General features: G+C 39.2%; 2 protein-coding genes across 3 annotated transcripts; both read right to left on the bottom strand.

The window, feature by feature from the left end:
* Positions 1–270: 270 nt before the first annotated feature.
* Positions 271–6361, bottom strand: LOC134875123 (vesicle-associated membrane protein 2-like). The gene is made up of 5 exons (XM_063899557.1): positions 6226–6361; positions 4498–4606; positions 4135–4293; positions 2111–2162; positions 271–1290 (listed from the first exon to the last, which is right to left on the bottom strand). Coding segments are annotated over exons 1-5 (339 nt in total). The 5' UTR covers positions 6228–6361; the 3' UTR covers positions 271–1273.
* Positions 6362–7046: 685 nt separating this feature from the next.
* Positions 7047–19749, bottom strand: iffo1a (intermediate filament family orphan 1a). Of its 2 annotated transcripts, none has more exons than XM_063900028.1 (9): positions 18209–19749; positions 13335–13395; positions 13085–13180; positions 12767–12907; positions 12512–12699; positions 12221–12338; positions 10921–11022; positions 10459–10589; positions 7047–10008 (listed from the first exon to the last, which is right to left on the bottom strand). In XM_063900028.1, exons 1-9 carry the CDS (start codon positions 19189–19191, stop codon positions 9867–9869), a joined length of 1962 nt encoding a protein of 653 aa, XP_063756098.1. In that variant the 5' UTR covers positions 19192–19749; the 3' UTR covers positions 7047–9866. The 2 variants fall into 2 exon arrangements, with proteins under 2 accessions (XP_063756098.1, XP_063756099.1); XM_063900029.1 differs by having other exon boundaries at positions 12512–12696.
* Between the last annotated feature and the right edge of the window lie 1435 nt (positions 19750–21184).

The raw sequence follows: 21184 nt of genomic DNA, 5'->3' as shown, positions 1-21184 counted from the left end.
TGTAATTTGTTTTGGATAGCTGCTTAATTGGATGATTCAAGTTTACATTTTGACTGTTTAGTTATTTAGACTTCTTCAGGGAGCACACCTTACCATCAAAAAACCTGCTTCAAGTTCATGGGCAGTCTAAGCATCTTTTATAAAATAGTGTGTATCAATCAGCTATTCCTATTTGACAATATTATATAAGAGGATAACATTTAAAACAATTACAGAAACGTTTTGTATTAAAATTAAACAGCTTTACTGGATATATCAGGGAAAAAACACAGCATTTCTTTTGGAAATATGAATTTATTTGAGACCCCCGTCCATCAACATAACTGCTTTTTAAAGGTCAAATGTAAAGTCCTCAGCTAACAGTGGGAAAGCTCAAGCACTCTCAGTTCTAATCTATATTTCTCTTTACATTTTAAATAATCCACCAATGATGTCTACAGTCTCACCATTTTCTTTCAGAAAAAGCCACAGAGGAGTCACATTCAAGCATAGCATTCGAACCACAGCTGAAATAAAAACAGGAAGTGCTGCATCACAACTGTTACAATAACTCAAACTGAGGCTGGGTGGACACACAGGAGGAAAATAAATCAAAATTGTTCCTGTCGGATTTAAAATCGAAATACATCAGTAGCAGTACCCATACTGCCAGCAAGGGGGCAGCTTTCCTGAACAATACTGTATTACAGATGTAAAACAAAGCAATGGACCCAATAAAAAAAAAAAGTCACGTAACACTTCCTGTCCCTTAGACCATTTTTATGAATCCCTTTATGAGGGGGGAAATCTTGCCCATAAATAAAATAAAAATAGAATACTGTATAATCCAGAGAGCTTCAGCCGAATATGGTGTAGTATACCGGAGGAAAAAACCTGGTTCAATTCAATTTTAGACATGCAGGAAAATTGCAGTTGTTTGTTTTATATCCCTTGGCTACAAGAAATATGACTTCCTTTTATTTATTTATTATTGTATTTATTATTTTTACTTCCTTTTAAATACAAGAACCAGGAAAAAGAACATTGTTTTAAATGTACTCATTTACTGTCCTGAAACAAGAATATTACATTCACTCCGGAGACATTTATGAAGAAAAGAAAAAAGAAGAGAAGGAGGCACTGGACTGGAGCACATTACAGACCTAGAATGGAGCTTTTCTGATAAAGAGGAGGATGAAGAGCAGGAGGGAAGCTGAGGACAGGCTGGGTTTTGGCTTGGTGTTGTTGGTGCAGACTCATCCTGCAACTCGTGCGTCCATCCCTGAAGAGCTGCTCAGTAGAAGAAATACACTGAGGAGGGAAACCGGAGGATTGGACATTTAGGAATGATTTTGACCTCTACGATTCTACGACAACTGACAAAATGCAACTCCTTATTATGACGTTCTTATTTTGTAGACTTAATACAATATTTTAAAACACTTCTGATATCAAACATTTTAAAATCCTAAAAAACAATAATTTTCTGTCTCCTTCATACAGAAATACAAGCCTAAATCCCTGATAGCAGTCCCACTGTTCGATAAGTTAATAGGTCATAAAAACACTTCCTTTAGTGCAAATATCTTTTTCTTAGAGGAATCTTGATGGTGACACTAGGGGAAAAATCAGAGGGTAAAACTAAATTGTGAGGATTTAATCATCCTGAGGGTGCCATGAAAATCAAAAGCCAATTTTATGAAACCTTCATTTTATGTCATGGATCAAAGCGGTGGAGCATGGGGCACTTCGGTTTGATGTTGGCCCTACACATCAAAGTCACAAGATGAACCAAAAAAAGGGAAAGAAATCTTATCCTAAAAAACCTGCCAACAGTTTTATCCAAACAACATCTGTGGTCCTCTAGTAGAAAAACAAAATGACAGAAAATAAAAAAGGAAACATCTCACTAAATTGGAATTGAAAAAAATACTCAAAATACTTTGAAACTAAAACTAGTCAAATATACACAACCACACTGCAAACGTTCAATATAAATAATTAAAAACATACTGGAGGATTGTTGAAAATGTGTAAGTACATATTTTAAAGAAGAAACCCTTTTGAAAAATAAGGGAAGCTTGCTATTTGACAAAAACTGAAAACAAATTGTGATGTTTAATTTACTTACAGAAGATGACTCCAAAACATATTACACCTATGATCGCCATGATGATCATCATCTGGAGGGAAAAGAGACAAACAAATTCACATAGATGAATAACCTGAATATCTTTTATATCTGTAATCTGCAAAACAAAGCCTTAAAATAGAGGGGAGTTATGGAACAAGTAAATGAAACCAAATGTTCTGTGTTGTTCCGCAGACCACATGATAGGGTTTTTCTTCTGGGTATTTTGGTTAAAATACAATATGTAAATCTGCATATTATGGACCTACGTGCTCAACAAATAAATCCACATGATGAGACAGTAGTGATGGACAGGAAATCATATCACCTCAGCGGGGGGAGGGTGAGAGAGATTAACATGAACAAGGAGATAACAGAGGAGAGAGATTGGTACTGGCTCGATGTGTGAGTGTGTGTGTGTGTGTGTGTGGGGGGGGGGGGCGTTTGCTGGTTACTGAGAAATAAATCAATATAGAGAAACCGGATGTTCGTCGATTTTTGTAAAAATGAATGCAACACAAGGATATGATGAGTAAGTGAGTAGATGGATTTGTTCAGGGGACTATTTTCAGTGGCAGATTAATCTGCATTTGGGGCTCTAGTGAGTATTTGGGGCATGAGGACAGTGTGTGTGGTATTGAGATGAATGGTAATGAAGGGACCTGTCACCCATCAGGACGGTTTACTGATTTTTAATAGGTTTTGGACAACAATGGAGCTCAATGGCACAGAAGAGGAACTTGTATAAGGCTTTTTATACATAGCATATAGTCGTTGCTGAATTGGTTGAAAACTCCTTCAAAAACCATCAACACCCAGTCAGAGCTGGTTGATGTGGCCAGGGAAAGAGACGTTTGGGGCTCTCTGCTGGAGCTGTTACCTCCGCGACCCTGACGGAAAAGCGGGAGAAGATGGATGGACCCCCAAAGACTTCACCAAACACGACAAAAAGAACACGACCTGGGTGTCATTGGCGTTAATATTAAAGACTTTATGTCCACATGACGTACAAGTAATGACGTACACACCAGCGTGTGTTTTGGTGTGTATTGGGGGTGGGTGGAGTTACATCACAAATCACAGCTGGCTCTATAATCCCAGACTGACACTGTAATCCAGATTGGGATTTCTCTCTCTGACTTCCTGGTCACTGTCAGTAATCCTCCTCTGCCTCTCTAAACGGCAGCTTCTGATTGGTGGATCTGGAAACAGCACAGTCTGTCCGTCAGAGGCGGAGCGATGGACGGGCTGATGCTGAGATAAAAATGGATTGGCAGCCGAGGCTGGACTGATGAATGACCAGGGGATAGCGAGATGTGGTGAGGGAGGTGAACGAGGGATAAAGATGGCGGCAGATTTCACACCGGATGTTTCTTTATAATTGGGCTGAATCATTTATCCAGAGCTAGTTAAAAGAATGCTTTAGTATATATCAATACTCACCTTTGTCTTTAGATTGGTTTCAATGGTGGATTGTCAGCGAGTACATTGACTCAAGTTATTAATTAGAAAGTCGAAGTACTTGTCCTTTGAGATGTAGTGTTGAAGAGCAATAAGTATCATAAATTGTAAATACTCATCGGGTATATATTGAAGGAAATATTGTAACTTTTTACTCTATAGCAGAGTATAGAGTAGGATGCACTGATGTAGATTAAACTACCCAACAGTATATTAAGGAGTTAGATTGAACACAACTTTAAACACACATGCACATTATAGTAAAACACTGTCGGGGAACATTTTCCTGCTGATTCCTCTTATTTTGCGTACTTGTTGCATCTTATTACTTTTATTTGAATAAGGTTTTGAATGAACCACTTCACTTGTAGTGCAGTATTTGTAAAGTCAATGATCAGATTCTTCCACCTCTGCCTCATTTCCTTGATTTGTTGAACCTATAGGAGCATAACATTGTGTGGATCTTTTTTATTTTGTTGCCTTTGATACTGTGTTGTCTCTCTCGCATTGGTTGGAGAGTGCCAATGCATGATGGGATACAAACACATGTAAAAAAGTCCCACCTTGCAGTTTTTCCACCAGTACTTGTTCTTGAGTTTGGCGGCGCTGCTCTCGAACTGCGAGGCTCCGGCCTGCAGGGCATCGGCCCGATCGTCCAGCTCCGACAGCTTCTGGTCCCTCTCCAATACTTTGTCCACATTCACACGCATGATGTCCACCACCTGACGGACAACAAAACACCTGTCAGCATCACAAAACATCTCTCCTGGGATCAATTAGGTGTTATAATTTCACTATTTGTCTTTTTCAAAGCCGTTTAATTGGATAACCTCCACATTCCCCTCCATTTGTTTCCATTGAGATAGTTTGTAGTAAACTTTAACTACATAAAAATGTGTCTCTTTGTCTTTGAGCAGTTTCCTCACCTCGTCTACTTGTGCTTGTGTCTGCTGCAGTCGTCTGTTGCTGGTGAGGTTTGGGGCCGGAGCCGCAGGGCCCCCCTCACCTTCTGCGCCAGTACCTTCTGGAGTCGTCCTGCATAACGAGAGCAGAGGTGAGACAGAGGAAAGAGTGCACTTCATCACAGAAAGCCTTTCAGTAACAGTAAGTCAGTCTTCACCTGAATAAGCCTGCAACTATTTTCATTATCAAATATTATGCTGATTGTTTGTTAAAATGTAGTGATGTTACTGTACTGCCAAGTGGAAACTATGTACACTCCTACCAAAAGCGACAGTTACAGGACATGATATTAAGTTATAAAACCTAGTGAGTGTATAAGCAGTTCAGTCCCTTTAGCAGAAAAACTTGTAAGTGTATTAAAATGTCTAAAAGTGCATTTTATTGTTTAGGAATGAACCGTTTTATTATTGAGGGAAGGAATTTTATATATCTTATTTCAAAAGTTACAGTGTTGCTTTTCATGGCTGCAGAGAGACTTATTTGGCAATAAACTAAAAATCAAAAACTTTGAAATTCAGCCATAAATGTATTAGAGTGGTGAGTCATACAGATACCATCTGATGTTTAATGACTCTGTGATGTGTTTACAGAAACCAAAGAGACAAGAGGATAGATTTGAGAAAATGTCAACATCTCTGCAGCGAGACAGTTTTGATAACAGTTCTATTAATCTTTGTGAGGTAACAACACAATAAAAGCCCCTCAAGCTGTACTTTTGTGGTCCAAATAGTTGGACCCAGAAAAACTTTAAGCAGCATGTTATCATCCCACCTTGGTGGAAAATAACCAAGTACATTTACTCAGGCACTGTAGATAAGTACAGATGAATGCATTAAAAAATATTTAAATCCAGTTATACCATTAATAAATATTCTGAAATGGGTAGATATGTACAGTATTAATAACGAGTAGTACTACTGCTGTTTCCATTTTGTTTTTAAAGTTAAGTACACGATTTGAGTTGTCATTCCACCACTGTCTTTAATCTGTCAGCATCTTCTAAAGCAGCTGAACTGTAATTTTAAAACATACATTTAAAATGGTAACGTTTAGCATCCGTGCATATAACCAAAGTATAAGAGAGTTTATTAAAAGCTGTTTTACACACACACACACACACACACACACACACACACACACACACACACACACACACACACACACACACACACACACACACACACACACACACACAGCAAGGAGCAAAATGGAGAAAGATTAGTGCATCAGAGGGCCGAGGGAGATAAACATGCACGCAATATTACCTCCCCCTCCTCCCCCACCACTCTAGATAAATAAAATAAAACAACTTTACAATATTTTTTGCTTTTGTAAAACAAGTTCCTGTAGTTTTAAGCGACCTATTTCATTCAGTTACTTTGTAATGTTGTGAGCTGTATATTCGTTTGATGGTGTGAAGAGAAAAACGCACTTTCACAGTATAGATAGTTTTGGAGGTGAATCATTGAGATATTTTGTCGCCTCCCAGACATTTCCAGACTACCGAGTTTTATTAAAACAACAAACACGATATTTAAACCAAAAGTCAACATCTTACACATTGAAATAGTGTTACTGCATTGAACGGAATGTAAAATAATGCTTCGGCCCTTTAACCACGTCCTAATGTAAAGAAAAGTAAACAGATATTTCGCATATTATATGAAAATTAAATGAAATATGTTACTCACATTTTAGCGGCAGGATGATGGAGATAATCTGAGTCCGAGAGAGAGGGGTGAGGAGGGGGAGGGAGATAAAGAGACAGAGAAACAGAGCGAGAGAGTGACGGCGAAGGAGATGAAGAGAGAGAGAGAGAGAGAGAGAGAGAGAGAGAGAGAGAGAGAGAGAGAGAGAGAGAGAGAGAGAGAGAGAGAGAGAGACACCGGTTGAATATAAATAGAGGATGACTAGTCTTCTCTCCGGTACCCTTTAAAAATAAAGAAAACTTAAATTAAAGAAGCTACGCAAATACAATAGAAATCGCTGTGTAAAACTCGTCACGTACCTCTCGCCCCCCCCCCCCAACACACACACACACACACACACACACACACACACACACACACACACACACGGAACGGAACTGAATCAAAATCAATATTTGTTGAAGCCTGCAATGTCAAATTAGACAAAAGTGCTGCGCACGTGCACCACTTTAATGATGGTGAAGTCAGTGGTGTAAAGTAACCAAGTACTTTTACTCAAGTACTCTACTTAAGTAGCCTACACTTGTACAAATGTTATGTTACTTTGTACTTCTACTTCGCTACAAATATCAGAAAAGTAACAGCCTAGTATTGAGTGTCGAAAATATCCCCAAAAATCACTAAGTATAGTATATCAAATTTATCATAAACAATTGACATTACATATTATGTGGACAAAATACAGTAGTAATCTCAGTGTATGCAATAAAAGGTTTATATGCAATGTAAAGTCGCACACAAAATGTATTATGCTATTAAAATTACATAAACATGTCAAAGTATAGTAAGTTTTAAGCATAAAATAAAAATAAGTTTTTTTTATTTTTAGAGTCAAATAAAGCAACCAATCCAGGACAAATAGTACATTTTATAGTCCTTGAGTTAAGCATGCAAACACTCTCTTTCAATGTTTTTATTCTGTGCAATATTTCATTTTTCATTAAATTGATCAAACATACAGCCTCGTGACACAAAGAAACAACATTAAAGACCCCATTAAAAATAATAAGTAGTTTGAGCTGTGAAGTGAGCAGGCGATCCAGGCTCAGACAGTCTGCACAATCAACAGTTTTTTGTCCAGTCTGGTTATTGCAGCAGTGTTCATAGTGCTTTGCTCAAATACATGTTGATGAAATTCTTGCGTCCTGCCGTATATATTTCCTGTTTCATGAAGCCTTTAAATGTTTTTTACAATTTGATTTATTATTGTTTTTCAAATGGTATTTACATTCAGACAGTATAGAACAGTTCAGTTGAAGCGCACTTACAGTTTCATAAGTTGGGTGACGTTCACTTTGCTTTAGCTTTGCTTTTCCTTGACATTAAAGGACTTATTTTTCACAATAGTCCATTTCTTCTCCAAGAACTAAGAGTTCCTTTCATGGATCTGGTTACCGGGTGAACATGGCAGGTTATTAACTCAGCAGACATTCATTTAATGAAACATGTTTCAGTGTTTGAATGGGTGAACCTTTGGAACACATAATATCAACAAAGACAGAGAAGCAGCTACTGAAAAAATCATCTCCTCCTCCTGCAAAACGGCTTCTTTCCTTGGCGTATTTACACTCATAAACTCACAGGAAACAGGAAAACTCAGCTTAATTTAACTTTTTATCATTATTGCAGGTATATTTGCTCTGAAACCCCAAAAAAACCCTTTTCAAACTTTATTCGTGCCAGATGAACTGATATGATAATTAAATAAGTCTAAATTAGTTGAGAGTAATAGCAATGATTAACCCTAAATTAAACGATAAATCAAATGAACAATTGCATTGACCTCTGCTTAATTTACATTATAGAACATGAAGCTTACAAGCATTATACACAGCCCTGTTATGTACATTAGTTACAATATTACTTAGCCTTTACAAACCGTATATTCTTAAAATAGGTTTTAGCTTTTGTAAAACAAAAATAAAATGCCCTTTAGATTTCTGTTTTTGCCTAGTGTCTCTAAATAGCATATTAATCTTAACATCATGTCACATCTTTCTTTACACAATGATTTAATTAGCATATTAATTATAAGTTGATATGTCAAGAACTGAAACAATTAGTAGTTTCCAGGCATTTCACCAGTTCCAGACCGTCGAGTATAGATATTAGCTTGTTTGAGTCTTCTTTAGTAGTAAACTGAAGATATTAAGCTTTTGGCTATCAAGACATTTTTACACTTCATATTTGACATTCGCTAGAAAGTACTTGCAAGATTAATAAATAAGGAGTTACAGTCCTACATCTGTCCTTTTATACGAGGTGCCTTCCCAAATGTAAAACAAACAATTATATTAAGTGTGTGTTTGTGACAGATTTAAAGTAACATTATCCAAAAATCTCAGCAAAAATTTTGTTTGAAATTATTTATGCTTGAAATTGGACTTTGCCGATATCCAATATAGGCACATATTTGTTCCACCTAATTATCGAGCTTCTGTTGTGGAATTAGCATATTAATATGCATACTGTAATCATGATGGCCAACTGGCAGATGCAAATCCAATGCAAAATGTACATATTCACTGGGCAAAATAAGAAATCTACCTCAACTTTTTTACATGTTATATCAGAGAAAATCCTCATATATGGCCGACTAAGCAGCTAAATATATCATCGTGAATTTCTATTTCACATTCAGAAATCTGAAGTGGAGTTCCCAAATATTCACTTTTTAAATGAATGATGCATTTTCTAGACAGTGTTCCTGAATAACTTTCACTTTAGTTCAGAGAATCTGTGATATTTCTAAAATGTGGTGTATCAGTTTAAGGCAAGTAGGGTTTTGATAGTTCAACATCTGTCTAATAGGATTTTTGAAGTTGGATCCTAACTTACGTTCGGTAATATCCCAGAAAATGTCAATTGGATCACAGTTTAGGGTTAAAACTTCTGCTATTCTTGCACATGACAGAATTACACCAAATGAAATCAAATCAAAAAGTAAGAAAAAGCATTCCATTATTGTAAATAATAAGTAAAACTGTTCAGAACATAAGTATGTATTACTTGTGCGTCGCTGCCTCTCTGTTCGCTGGCAGCTGAAAATGCATGATAAGAGAAACTCTGCAAAAAATCAGATACATCATTAAATATCAATGTCATAGTGCAAAATAAAAAAAATCCTTTTATTCGACGAACAGAACCAGTGAAAAAGTGCCATTTTGTTCTGTTTGACCTTCACTGAGGTGCAATTACCACTGACAACCACAGGAGGACAGCAGAGGGTCATCAATACATTTTTTGTCCTTTTTTATGAAGCTCAAATCTTTCTATATTTTACCATAAGGTAAAAGCTTTGCAAGCAAATCCGGTTTTGTTTAATCTACACAGTTTTAAGCCCACCTTTTTGTTTAAATGTATCTGCTCAGGTTGGCAGCAAGTGGAAATGACCAAACATCAGACTGGATGCTTTTCAAAGAGAACATTTTACACCTGCTGGTTTTAAAATAAGTCTACAAAAACCAAAACCAAGGATAATTTTAGGTGTATGGAAGTTTCATGGTTAGCGAAACACAACCACAATTTAGACTCGGCACTGAATGAAGAAAAGAGATTTGGAGTGATTATTTACCAGCAGGGTGTGTGTGTGTGTGTGTGTGTGTGTGTGTGTGTGTGTGTTGTTAGGGTTTCCTCCAGGTGAGGGGAGGGATGGCAGCGTCGCAGTAAGGTTTGCTCGTCTCAGACTCGGCAGGGAGGGCCGGCATTTTCTTCTCCTCGCTGTCGGAGTCGTCCACCGTCAGTGTGATGAGCGAGGGCGACTTCCTGTAGAGGGAGAAAGATTATTTGAACTGTATGTTTTTTGCTTCTTAAGTTCAAACACTACATTTTGTATGCATTTTGGCCTTTTCCAATCATCAGGATATGATAGACTGTTCATTAGTTTAAATAAGCAACATCACCTACACCCATAACAAAGGTAACAAAATACAACCTTACTATTTCCATATAAATGTAGCTTTAAAGTAGTTTACTGTGAGTTTGCTAACACATTTAGCTGTCAAAAGTAATTTGCTGCTTAATGTGAACTAACTTTATTAGTGATTGAAAAATGAAGATTGTCGTGTTTACTCTGGTGTTGCTGGTGGAGGTCGTGTGGCCTGATACAATGTATAAATAACAAGTTCAGTCGGCCACTTTTCTTATCAACTAGAAGCACGATAAACTGAAATGTTGTTTATTGATATGAATCGCATTCAACTGTATAATATATACCTGTCGCCGCTCTGTGTGATGAGTCTCCTACAGGTCTCCATCTGGACGTCCAGTCCTCTTTTCATGGAACACATCTCCATGTACTCGTGCAGGTGACGGTTCATGTCGCTCTTAGCTGTAGCCAGCTCCAGCTGACCAGGAGAGAAAACACAAACTCAACTCAATTTCCATGAATGACACAAGCCACTCAGTATTAATACTATTTTATATTTCTGAAATTAGATGCTATATCTGCTTCCCTGTTTCTGGAAGTCAAAGCCAGTCATTTTCCCATAAAACAATGGAACATGACTCGCAGTTGGAGCACTTCAATGACAATCACCATGAAACTCTTAAGTGGAAATATCAGTGCAAAAGATTAAGAACTGTGTGAAAAATAAGGACACCCGTCTTTATACCCAGTATGAGAAGTCAATCCTCAGAATGTAACGAAATAAACAGAATGCATGGAATCAGACGCACCTCTATCTGATCGATGGTCTCCTGGTATTCCTTCTCTCTGGATTTGAACATGCACTCTGTGTCTTTAATCACCTCCTCGATGGACTCCTCCTGCTGCTGCAGCTGCATACAGTGAGTGGATACAACATCACTGTAGTTAGCACATCATCGTATTTCAATATGTATTCTGTTGAAAGCAAAAGAAACTCCATGTTGAGGTAGACCTTATTCCGTAAAGCCAAAGAACCAAAAAAGAGTGCATTCTTACAAACTTGGGTAGCACTTTCCATTTTTGAGTATTTATGAAACAGTATGTTAGTTGATTCGATTCGCTCGGTCTTTAGATGCTTAACAAATGACGTGACAATTCCGGAACACATTTACATCAAAATACTTGAACTTGAACTACTCAATCAACCATTGCTTATTTATATACCATGAGTGAGTAGCTCAAGTATATATACTGTAGGTATGTTCACAAACTGTTTGATAAACACCATAATTAAAAGAAACACAAATGTTGAAGTGTGGACAGAATAATGGAAACACTAAAATACAGTCAAAAAATGATGTTTGAGCAGCAAAAAGGGGACACAACCTGTGTGAGTGTACCACAGGTGGGTTAAGATAATCTGTTTTGTTTTCTTTCAGCTCGTCACTGAGCAGGTCAGCTCCTTAGCCTCTTTGGCTTATCTGGTTAAAAACAGCTTACAGGTCAAAAGGAAAGACTTGAGCCATCGGCGTCACCAGACTGAACTCAAACACCACAGTCCATCGGGTCAGGACTGAGAAACAGAGTACATCTGAATCCAAGAGGGAACACTTGTGGTTCTAAATGATTCAAGTTAAAATATTTTAGGGTAACAATTCATTTCCGATTCCGAATGGTCTATTCTTTTGACTTTATTTATTAAAGAAATGTAACTTATACCCCTTTATGTGGACTACAATAAGGGCCAATACGACTTTCAAAATAAAGAAAGAAGTGCTTCTGCGATGACTGTGATCTTAAACACAGAGTCAAAGCAAAAAACTGATTTACTTTCTGTTTTTGTAGAAGCCCAACGTCTAAATCAGATAGAGTTTGTTTTGTCTGGTGTTTCTGGTATATGTTATTTTGAAATATTTCAGAACAGTAAAAGCAAACTGAACTCTTTTATTATTTAAAGGATTCAAGTCTAAAGTGTGCAAACAGTAGAGACAACATATGTGTGTGTGTGTGTGTGTGTGTGTGTGTGTGTGTGTGTGTGTGTGTGTGTGTGTGTGTGTGTGCGTGTGTGTGTGTGTTTGTGTGTGTGTGTGTGTGTCTGTGTGTGTGCACCTCTCCCTGTGTTTCCACTCCCAGTGGGTATCCAGGAAAATCCTCCCAGAGCAGAAGGGTTTCCTCTGTTTCCTCCCAGGCCAGACTGTCACAGTCATCGTCAAACTCACACTCCCTCCTGCATAACACACACACACACACACACACACACACACACACACACACACACACACACACACACACACACACACACACACACACACACACACACACACACACACACACACACACACACAATAGGCATGTTATCAAAATGGTGTGTGTAAATGAAATATAAGCAAAAGAACCTACAGCTGATTCAGCATCCTCTGCATCTGCTCGTTGATTTGATTGGCTGATGTGCTGCACGAGTCCTCATCTTTAGCCCCGCCTCCCTCGCTTTCAGACATGCTCAGATCGTCTCCGTCCCCGCATTTTGCTGACTGGCCGCTTGGTTTTCTGGAACGCCCACCCAGAGTGGAGGGGGGCGTGGCCACCTGCTGAAATAGTACATGTTAGCTTAAAGGAGGAGGACTTATTAGGGGCCTTTCACCCCCCCTAACATACCTGGAACATCTGGATCATGTCCTCACAGTTTCTTTGCTGGGCCACGTCACAGAGGCGGGCGGTGATGTCGATACGGCGGCAGATATCCATGTCCACTTTCATGGCCTTCTCCTGGATCTTACTGTCCAGATCTGACAGGTTCTGACGGAGATAGGAGGGATTATTTCAGACAGCTCGAAACATTTGGCGATTGTGTGGAGCAATAGAAAAAAAGTAACAAAATGGATCAAAAGGGAAAGTATAATATGTAACTATATATATATGGTCAGTTTAAACATTTTAATAAATAAAATTAAACACAGCTCGGAGCAGACCTACATTGCTGACGAGTCCTTTAAAGAGAACAAGTTCGGCCTTCAGCTGCTTCACCCTCATCGCCAGCTCATCCTGACACACCTCGCTCTCCTGCAGTTCCTGCACACACACACACACACACACACACACACACACACACACACACACAAATCTTGAATGTTCGACTTAGACGATAGCTGACATGCAGCTGTAGCTCAGACTAGTGTTAGCCATCATTTCATAAATTAAAAGTTTAAAACAGATGTATCTTTACCTCCTCCAGTTCAGCCACCTTCTCCTGCATGTCCATTCTGGCTGTGTACTCTTCCTCCCATCTACAAACACACACAAGAGGTAGTAATGTTATAACACAGAGAATCACATAATATAAACTAACCATTCCTACTTCTTTTTATTCTTCAGCTGACTTCTATAACAATAGGAGATTCAACAATGATTTGATTGTTAAAGATAATTAAAGTCTCAGCAGACAACCGCAGCTGAATGTCTGGCATGATATGCATGTGGCTTAATCATCAGGCCGGTGAGATGGGGGAAATGTTTTGCCTGTGAAGCTTCCTGATCTTCCTCTCTGCAGCTTTCAGGCAAACACGCCATGTTCCCTGAGTGACCTACACTGTGCAGCATCAACACGCCTCCTACCAGCTAGAGTATTACTCAGCAGCTGTTGTTACATAAGGGACACCATGTGGTTTGCATGTAGAGCACAAACAGTACGAAGAGCAAGCTGTAACACTGAGGAGAGAAGACAGAAATAACAGACAGAGTGACGAGGCCGAGGCTGACCTTACACTGCAGGACTACAGGCTTTCTGAAATGCAAGACTTATTATCCTGATTGATTGTCCCTCTAATGTAATGCGATCTCAGGTCAAAGTAGATATTAAGTTTTGTTTTGAGCCACATTAGCACATTAGCCATTAGTCCATTGGGGGGTTAATCCAACATTTTTTGTCCACAGTAAAATACCTTGGCAACAACTCATGGGAAACTGAATCCCGATTACTTTAGTGTTGGGTGTTGTCTTAAAATGCAATCACAATTTGTTTCTCGATTCCAAAACACACACAAGGTCATACAGATCCAGAACCAGAGCTCTCTTTGTTCCTTCTTTATATATCTATAGCTCAGAGATTTGCCAGATATTATTGTGGTGCTAAAACTGAGCAGCTGTGACTTAATGATTGACACTGATGGCAAAAAAACACATAATGTCAAATGACATTCACAAAAGAATTGACATGCTACATTAGCAAGCAGAGCTGAGTTCAGCTGAGGTTTACTTCTTCTTGTTCTGAACACTTTATCCATGTTTAAGTGTCTGACTTTTAAAATAAATAGTGCGTTTTCTTAAATACACTCAACAAATCATCTCTTCTATTCTGGCTTCTTTCCAATTGTTGTGTCCTCTTTGTCCTTCCCAATAACACTGCTCAGCTGGAGCTGCTGGAATTATGACATCATGTCTCTGGGGGACGACCTCAGATGGGATTGTCTCCATGTCAACAGAGCTGAGTTCCAATTTGAGTGTTCGAGTACAAGTCACAGGGAGTGTACAATCACTGAGTGAGACTTGTGTTGGATATGAAAAGGGTAACATCAAATTTGGTTTATGTAGAGAGACACTCAGACATTGATGTGTTACGCAGATTGTGTCACAGTGAGAACGCTGACATTTTTTGTTGCTCTCTTCTGTTTGTTAGTCTCCACACGTGGCTCTGCAGTGATTCTGCAGGCTGCCATACAGTAACTGGGCACACAGAAGCCGGTTTATCTAAACCTCATGCTGCTACATGATGCAAAAAGCTAGAATTTAGCAAAACAATCTTCAAAAAATATGTTTAAATCAATAATGTTGTATCTGAGAATGTCATAAGGACACTGGGCTGCTGCACTGCACTCATGAGCTGTGATGTCAGCAAATGGTGCGTCATGAAGAGGATGACGTAAATTAAACCTCTACTTCCTGTAGGCTAATGCATGGTGTATTAGAAACACATATGGGTGTATTTGCCCTCTTTTAGGCCACATAATGTGTATGCTTTTAAAAACATGTTTATCTTAATAATATAGCCTCATTGGACTGAATCGAATTGAATAGAAGAAGAGCTCTAAAGAGAGTCGTGGGGTTTGGGGGATGTGGATGATAGCGTGATTTTGATGATGATGTCAGCGCCAGGCAGACGCTGCTGAGGCTCACATGGGACAGAGGGGGGGAGGGGGTGGAACAAGGTGTGTGCAGGCAGAAGGGCAGAGATGGATGAGGAGTCAACAGAGACAGCAGCAAACAATTCAATAGAAAACAGGACAAGGCCACAGAGAGGGAGAAATGTGAGCAGAAAAGAGACAGAGTGAAAACACTTAGAGGGACGCAGAGGGTAAAATAAAAAATGGAGAGGAGACGGAGAGGAGAGATGGCAGACTGGGTGACATCACTGTTGGCGGTCACAGCCCAGTGCTGCATTGCAGGTGGCAGGACAAAAACCAGATGAGAGGAAGAAGGAAAGAAGAGAAGAAGGAAAATGACAGTGAATTAAGAAGACGTGGAAAGAATGGAGAGGAAGATGGGAGCCAGCAGTGTGAGGGAGAACAGGATGAACTCTTCCTCAGACAGTTCCTCCCTTTAGGCACACAGGCAGCCAAACACTCAGAGCTAAATAAAGACACTCCTTCTTAAACCTTAATAGAAGATTAATAATAATAAAGTTGTGATATGGAAGAAGCTGTCTGTTCTCAGAAGTATACAGTATATACACTTAGAAACACAGCTCTAACTTCATTCAAGGGCAATGAGGTCGTATCCCTTAGTAAATCTGTTTTGATGTTAGTTTTGTGGAATTTGTGTTTATACAAATCCTAGTTTGTATCCTATGATTAATAACCAGGGGCTATACTTATGAGTAAATTCCAATGCTTTATGTAAAAAATAAATAAATTGGACATCTTCTCCATTAGAAATATGAAAGGTCAGTATTTTATTCCTAGCAGTTTAGAGAAGGCCATTTTGTCTTTTGATCTAAATTGCCTAAGGTAGGGTGACTGAGGGGACTCATGTCTTCTGTTTTTATGAAAGACTGGCTCCAGCCTACATATTAACACAAAAGGCTCTTGGATATTTTAAGAATATCACAAGCTTATCTTGTGGCATCCAGGTTTGAAATAATTTTAGAATTACATTGCATATGTTTTATCCAAAGCGACTTACATAAATTAAATACTGTGGAACGTCCCCACAGGAGCTGTTTGGGTAAAGTGTCCTTCCCAGGGACACAACTACTTACTAACTGCCGTGTGGATGGAACCAGTGCTCCCCTGATCCAAAGATCAGCGCACTAATCCACTGAGCCACAGCCTCCGACAAGTCAACTAATTTAAACTGCTGAATGAAATACCAGCTACAGCAATTTGCACACCTGCGTTCCTGAAGACTCACAAAAGAACCTTTAAGTATGTTTAACTTATAAATAAAAAGTAGCGTATGTTTCAAGCCCATATAGGCTCATCACAGTGCAAAGGTTTAGGAGACAGAAAGGATGTTGTTCAAATGCAACATTACTGTTCATATAGATCTGTTTTGCGCGTACAACTCATTTTGTTCTCTAAAAATTAAGAAAGCATAATGCTTTATGAAATGCTTAAATTTGTGAACCCCTATAAAACTTTTGTGCAGCAGTAAAATTACAATGCTAAGCACACAACCATAGGTCAGAGTGAGAGATGTTGCTGCTCAGTAAAACATCCTGCACGATCTGAAATCAATGTGACTGAAGGTTTGTCCTGCAGGGGCGTCCTGCCTCAGCAGACTGAAGAAAAACCACTGAGGTCAGTGCATTTTAGCATAAAGCAGCAGTGTGTGTTAAAGAGTGTAACCGGTCCGTGCTAACAAAACAAAAACTGCTTGCTGAGTATAAACAAAATGTAGGTTTATATGTCATAGATTAATTCTCAAACGCCTCAAATAAAAACAAATGGCTTGCTCTGATAGCATCATTTATAGCATCCTGCTCTGCACAAACCAAGCATGTTATATCCTATAGTTAAACAGAAGTAACCAAGTATATGTGTTGAATATTACTGTGTATCTAAAACCACTATTCCTTATTTTCTTTAAAGAACATTTAAATTAAAGTGGGACACTGTTTACAGCAAGTTTTTCAGGTAAATAGTGAAATAAATATAAGATAAATCTATGTCACAATGAAGAAAAAGAAACATACTCACTTTTTTAAGACATTGGGCTTTTATGACTAGAGATTGGTTTCTTTGGACAAAATCCTCTGTGAATTAATGTCACATAATTTAAAAATCCTGTAAAGCTTGCCATAAAGCAGGCCTGCTCAGCATTTTGCAGCACTGCTGTCGATGACTCAATACAAGCAGAGAATGTGATTGCTTCCTTGGCATAAACTGTTTCACAAAATCCTTGTGGGGTGACACATTCATACCAGTCAACCATACTCAATTATATTTTAGCTTTTCAGAACCATTGATGGATAAAAACCTACAATGCAAAAATAAATTGTGGCTTTGTAGTGAGTTGGGACATGAAGCTCTCAAAAATACACTGTCACTCAACTGACAAACTGTAAATGTTGAACTTCTATACAATATGAAGCATGAAAAATAAGTACTTGATATACACAACACAGTCATGTAAAATATCCAAGCTCTAAAGGCGCAACTGAAAATCTTAAATAAGATATCCCTGCATAAATAAAGGATAAAAGCAATATTGTTTGAATCTTTTTTTTCTTAGATGATAATTCCTGTATATTTTGATGAGGGTGTTTTATTTTTGCTGAGATATATGGCTTTTTGAATTCCCTTGTGTGTGGATGTTCACAATTACCCTAATAAAGGGCATGGTGCATATTTCCATAGTATCTTCTCTGAATTAGATTGTATCATGACAATAAGATCACACATGTTTATATAACCTTATTATTTCACTGAATATCAAGGCAAACTATAAAATGTGTTTGATATTGGTACACTATGCATCAGAAATCAGCACCGTAAATGCCCAAATGTCTGGATTTTTACAATATATTATTATTATTATTATTATTATTATTATTATTATAATATGAGTCAGCCTATTGAAATGAAAAGTTAAAACAACCCTTACCTTCTCTTGTACTCGTCTCTTTCCCTCTTCACTTTTGCAAGCACGTTGTACAGGGCCCTGATCTCCGGTGTGATGGTGTCGATTTGGACCCCGACACCGTCCGGCTGAGTCCAGGGGGCCCCGGGGCCTGTGACGCATGACTCCCTCCCGGAGCCAAACCGCCGGCTGTGGTTGAAGGACCAGAGCGTCCCGGGGAGAAAGCGGGGGGGAGGAGCAGTGATGAAGTTGGTGTTCGTCCCGGTGTGAGAGGTGTACTTCTCGTTGATGTTGGTGATGGTTTTGGACGGGTCAATAGGACTCAGGGCCGGGCTGATGGAGAAACCGGAAGTGGTGATGTTGGAGTTTGAATCCGTGGATAGTGAGCTCGGGTTCAGATTGTTCCCCAACAGGTGTTTGTTGTCAAAGAGGGGAGGGGGGTTCAGGGTGGGGGAGAGGAGGCCTCCGGGTAGGTAGGCCGAGTTGTTGGCGTTGTGGAGCGGGATGAAGCCCGGTCTGGCTTGAATAGGCCCGATAAATCCAGTCTGGACCCCCATATCTTTAGTCTGTGGCTTCTGGTGTCCATCCCCTCCACCGTTATCCTCCAGAGCCTGCTGCAGCTGCTTCTCCAGCACCTTGTTCCTGCGCTCCAGCTCATGCACTTTGGCCAGAAAGCAGCGGAAGCGCAGGTTCAGGGTCTTCAGGACGCTGATGTTGGAGCCCAGGTCGTTGCGCAGCGCCGTGGCCGCAGGGGGCCCTCGGAGCAGGGGGTTGCCCAGGTGCAGGTAGGCGAGGCCCGAAGGCGGAAAGGAGCCCAGGTCCAGCCCAGACAACCCATCAGGCCCGAAGCCACCGTGGTCCCCCAGGAAGTAGCCTGGCTCCATGATGGCGGAGTCGTTCTGGCCCGTCATCTGGTGGTGGTGCTGCTGCGGGGCCAGGAAGCCACTCTCCCCCAGGACCGGATTCATGCTCGAATAGGAAAATCTGAAGTGCTCAAAATCCGGCATGAACCCAGACTTCAGCAGTCTATTATCAACAGTTCAAATTGTTTTGTCTATAATCTGATTAAGGTCCCGAACCGGAATGAGGCCCAGCAGCCTTGTTTTCTGCCCCTCTTACTGGATACACCAGACGCCAACCTTTAAGCAGAGTGCTAGGCTGTGGCTTAAAGTCAGATGACAGGGTTAAAAAGGATTCTCTGCAGATCTAAAATCGCAGCAAAATAACCAATAGGATATTATAGGAAACCTATGGCGATGCACATGTCGTATAAAGTACAAATAAAATAGAAGCCTCTAAACTCACAAACACGCCGCTGATCGCTGCAGCAAAATAAGATGACTGAGTTTACTTTTACGCAGGACTAATTTCTAGTCGAGAGATCACAGTGGCGACGCACACTATCACAAACTGTTTATGTTAAGACCCTAGAATAAAGCTTAAAGAGATATAATGAAGCCCCTTGCACCGTACCTGCCAGGCAGAGGAGGAAGCATTAACTTTGCACCAGATCATGAAGTGAATGATGCCGAGGACAGCGTCTTGCAGCGGTGCAGCAGAGCTCAGCGATAAACAGTGACTGACTGCGGCGTTCACATACCGTACTGACTGCAAAGAGGAGCAGTGATCATTGTGCAGTCTGGCTCAGCTACCGTAAGACCAAACTAGAGGTTCACCTGTGATAAAGTCACCCAAAAAGGAGGGTTTAAAACTCCCTGGATACGTTGAATGGATGTTAACGTTACATAAAAAGAAGTGTTTTAAAATACCATTTAGATCACATTTTAAAATCCAAAGATCAAAGACAAATATCCATTATCTACCCCAGACTTCACAGTGGTTGCGGCTGAATAAACTATTACCTAACTAATTGCTTCCTCCGAAGGGAGTATTATCTAGCACAAGTGAATAACATGTACACGATGTTAGCTTGACTGGTAACCAATTAACCTTCTCTTAACACAAAACACCCATTAATAAAGGTTTAGTGACTACAATTGTTAATCAATTTAGCTAGCATTCTGAATTTCAAATTCACTATAATGCAATAATGAATTGTATCCTTTTTATGTTTAACAGCCAAAAAAAATAGCAAACGTTATTGAAAGAAATATGTGAAATGTTCTGACTCGATAACTTCCTGGTCTCTAGGGACAATAAGTTATTTCAGTTGTCAAACGTTGGATGTGTTCCTTTCTGACTCCCTTTTTACCCAGTAATGCGCCACTCCCCCGCCGCTTTATACAATTAATTTGCCACTGACCAGATGATTTTTATTTTTAAATAGTAATAGTTATCCCAAATACTCATTTGTTTCTCAAACAAATTCAATAGCACTTGCCTGGACCTGTATCAACAGCTCCAACAAAATAGCTCTAAGATCCTGGATTAAAACAGGTTTTAACCATAGTTTTACAGCTACTTTGTTTAAATTAAGTTTGGCTAGACAATGAAAAGAAAGCAATACACTTTCTTGTAAACATAGTGACATTCAAATCTCATATTGTTTTTATTTTACTTTATACTTTACTTTATATACAAGAGATATGACAACAGACATTTCCTGGTATATATGTATACATCTATCTCATTGCCTGTTTTATTTTGTTATAAAACATTTGAATGTCCGTTTATGAACGGATACAAATCCATTTGTTGCAACGTCAAATGTGTGAATTGAGGTTGACGTGTAAACCACCATCAGCCTGAGAAGGGGCGAGACTGTCATCATCATTTGTTAGAGGTAAATAAGAGAGACACATTGTTTATATAAAATGATCAAGAGTGACATGTCTCCCCAGAAAACTACACTTCCTGTATGGCTTTCTCCTTTCTCCTAAATCTCATCCGCCTTCCTAACTAGATTTTGGCCTCAATCCCCAAAATTAATTTTGTATTTTAAACCAAACTCAATGTCATTTGTCAAGGACTACATTAACAGCTTTATGGTCCTGGTCCAGCCCATGGTTTTTATCTATTAAAATAATAAAAAAATAAACC

Source organism: Eleginops maclovinus, chromosome 13 (assembly GCF_036324505.1).
Source record: "Eleginops maclovinus isolate JMC-PN-2008 ecotype Puerto Natales chromosome 13, JC_Emac_rtc_rv5, whole genome shotgun sequence".
Classification (NCBI taxonomy): Eukaryota; Metazoa; Chordata; class Actinopteri; order Perciformes; family Eleginopidae; genus Eleginops; species Eleginops maclovinus.
Note: the sequence above shows the minus strand (reverse complement) of the source record. Positions and strands in the feature narration are given on the sequence as shown.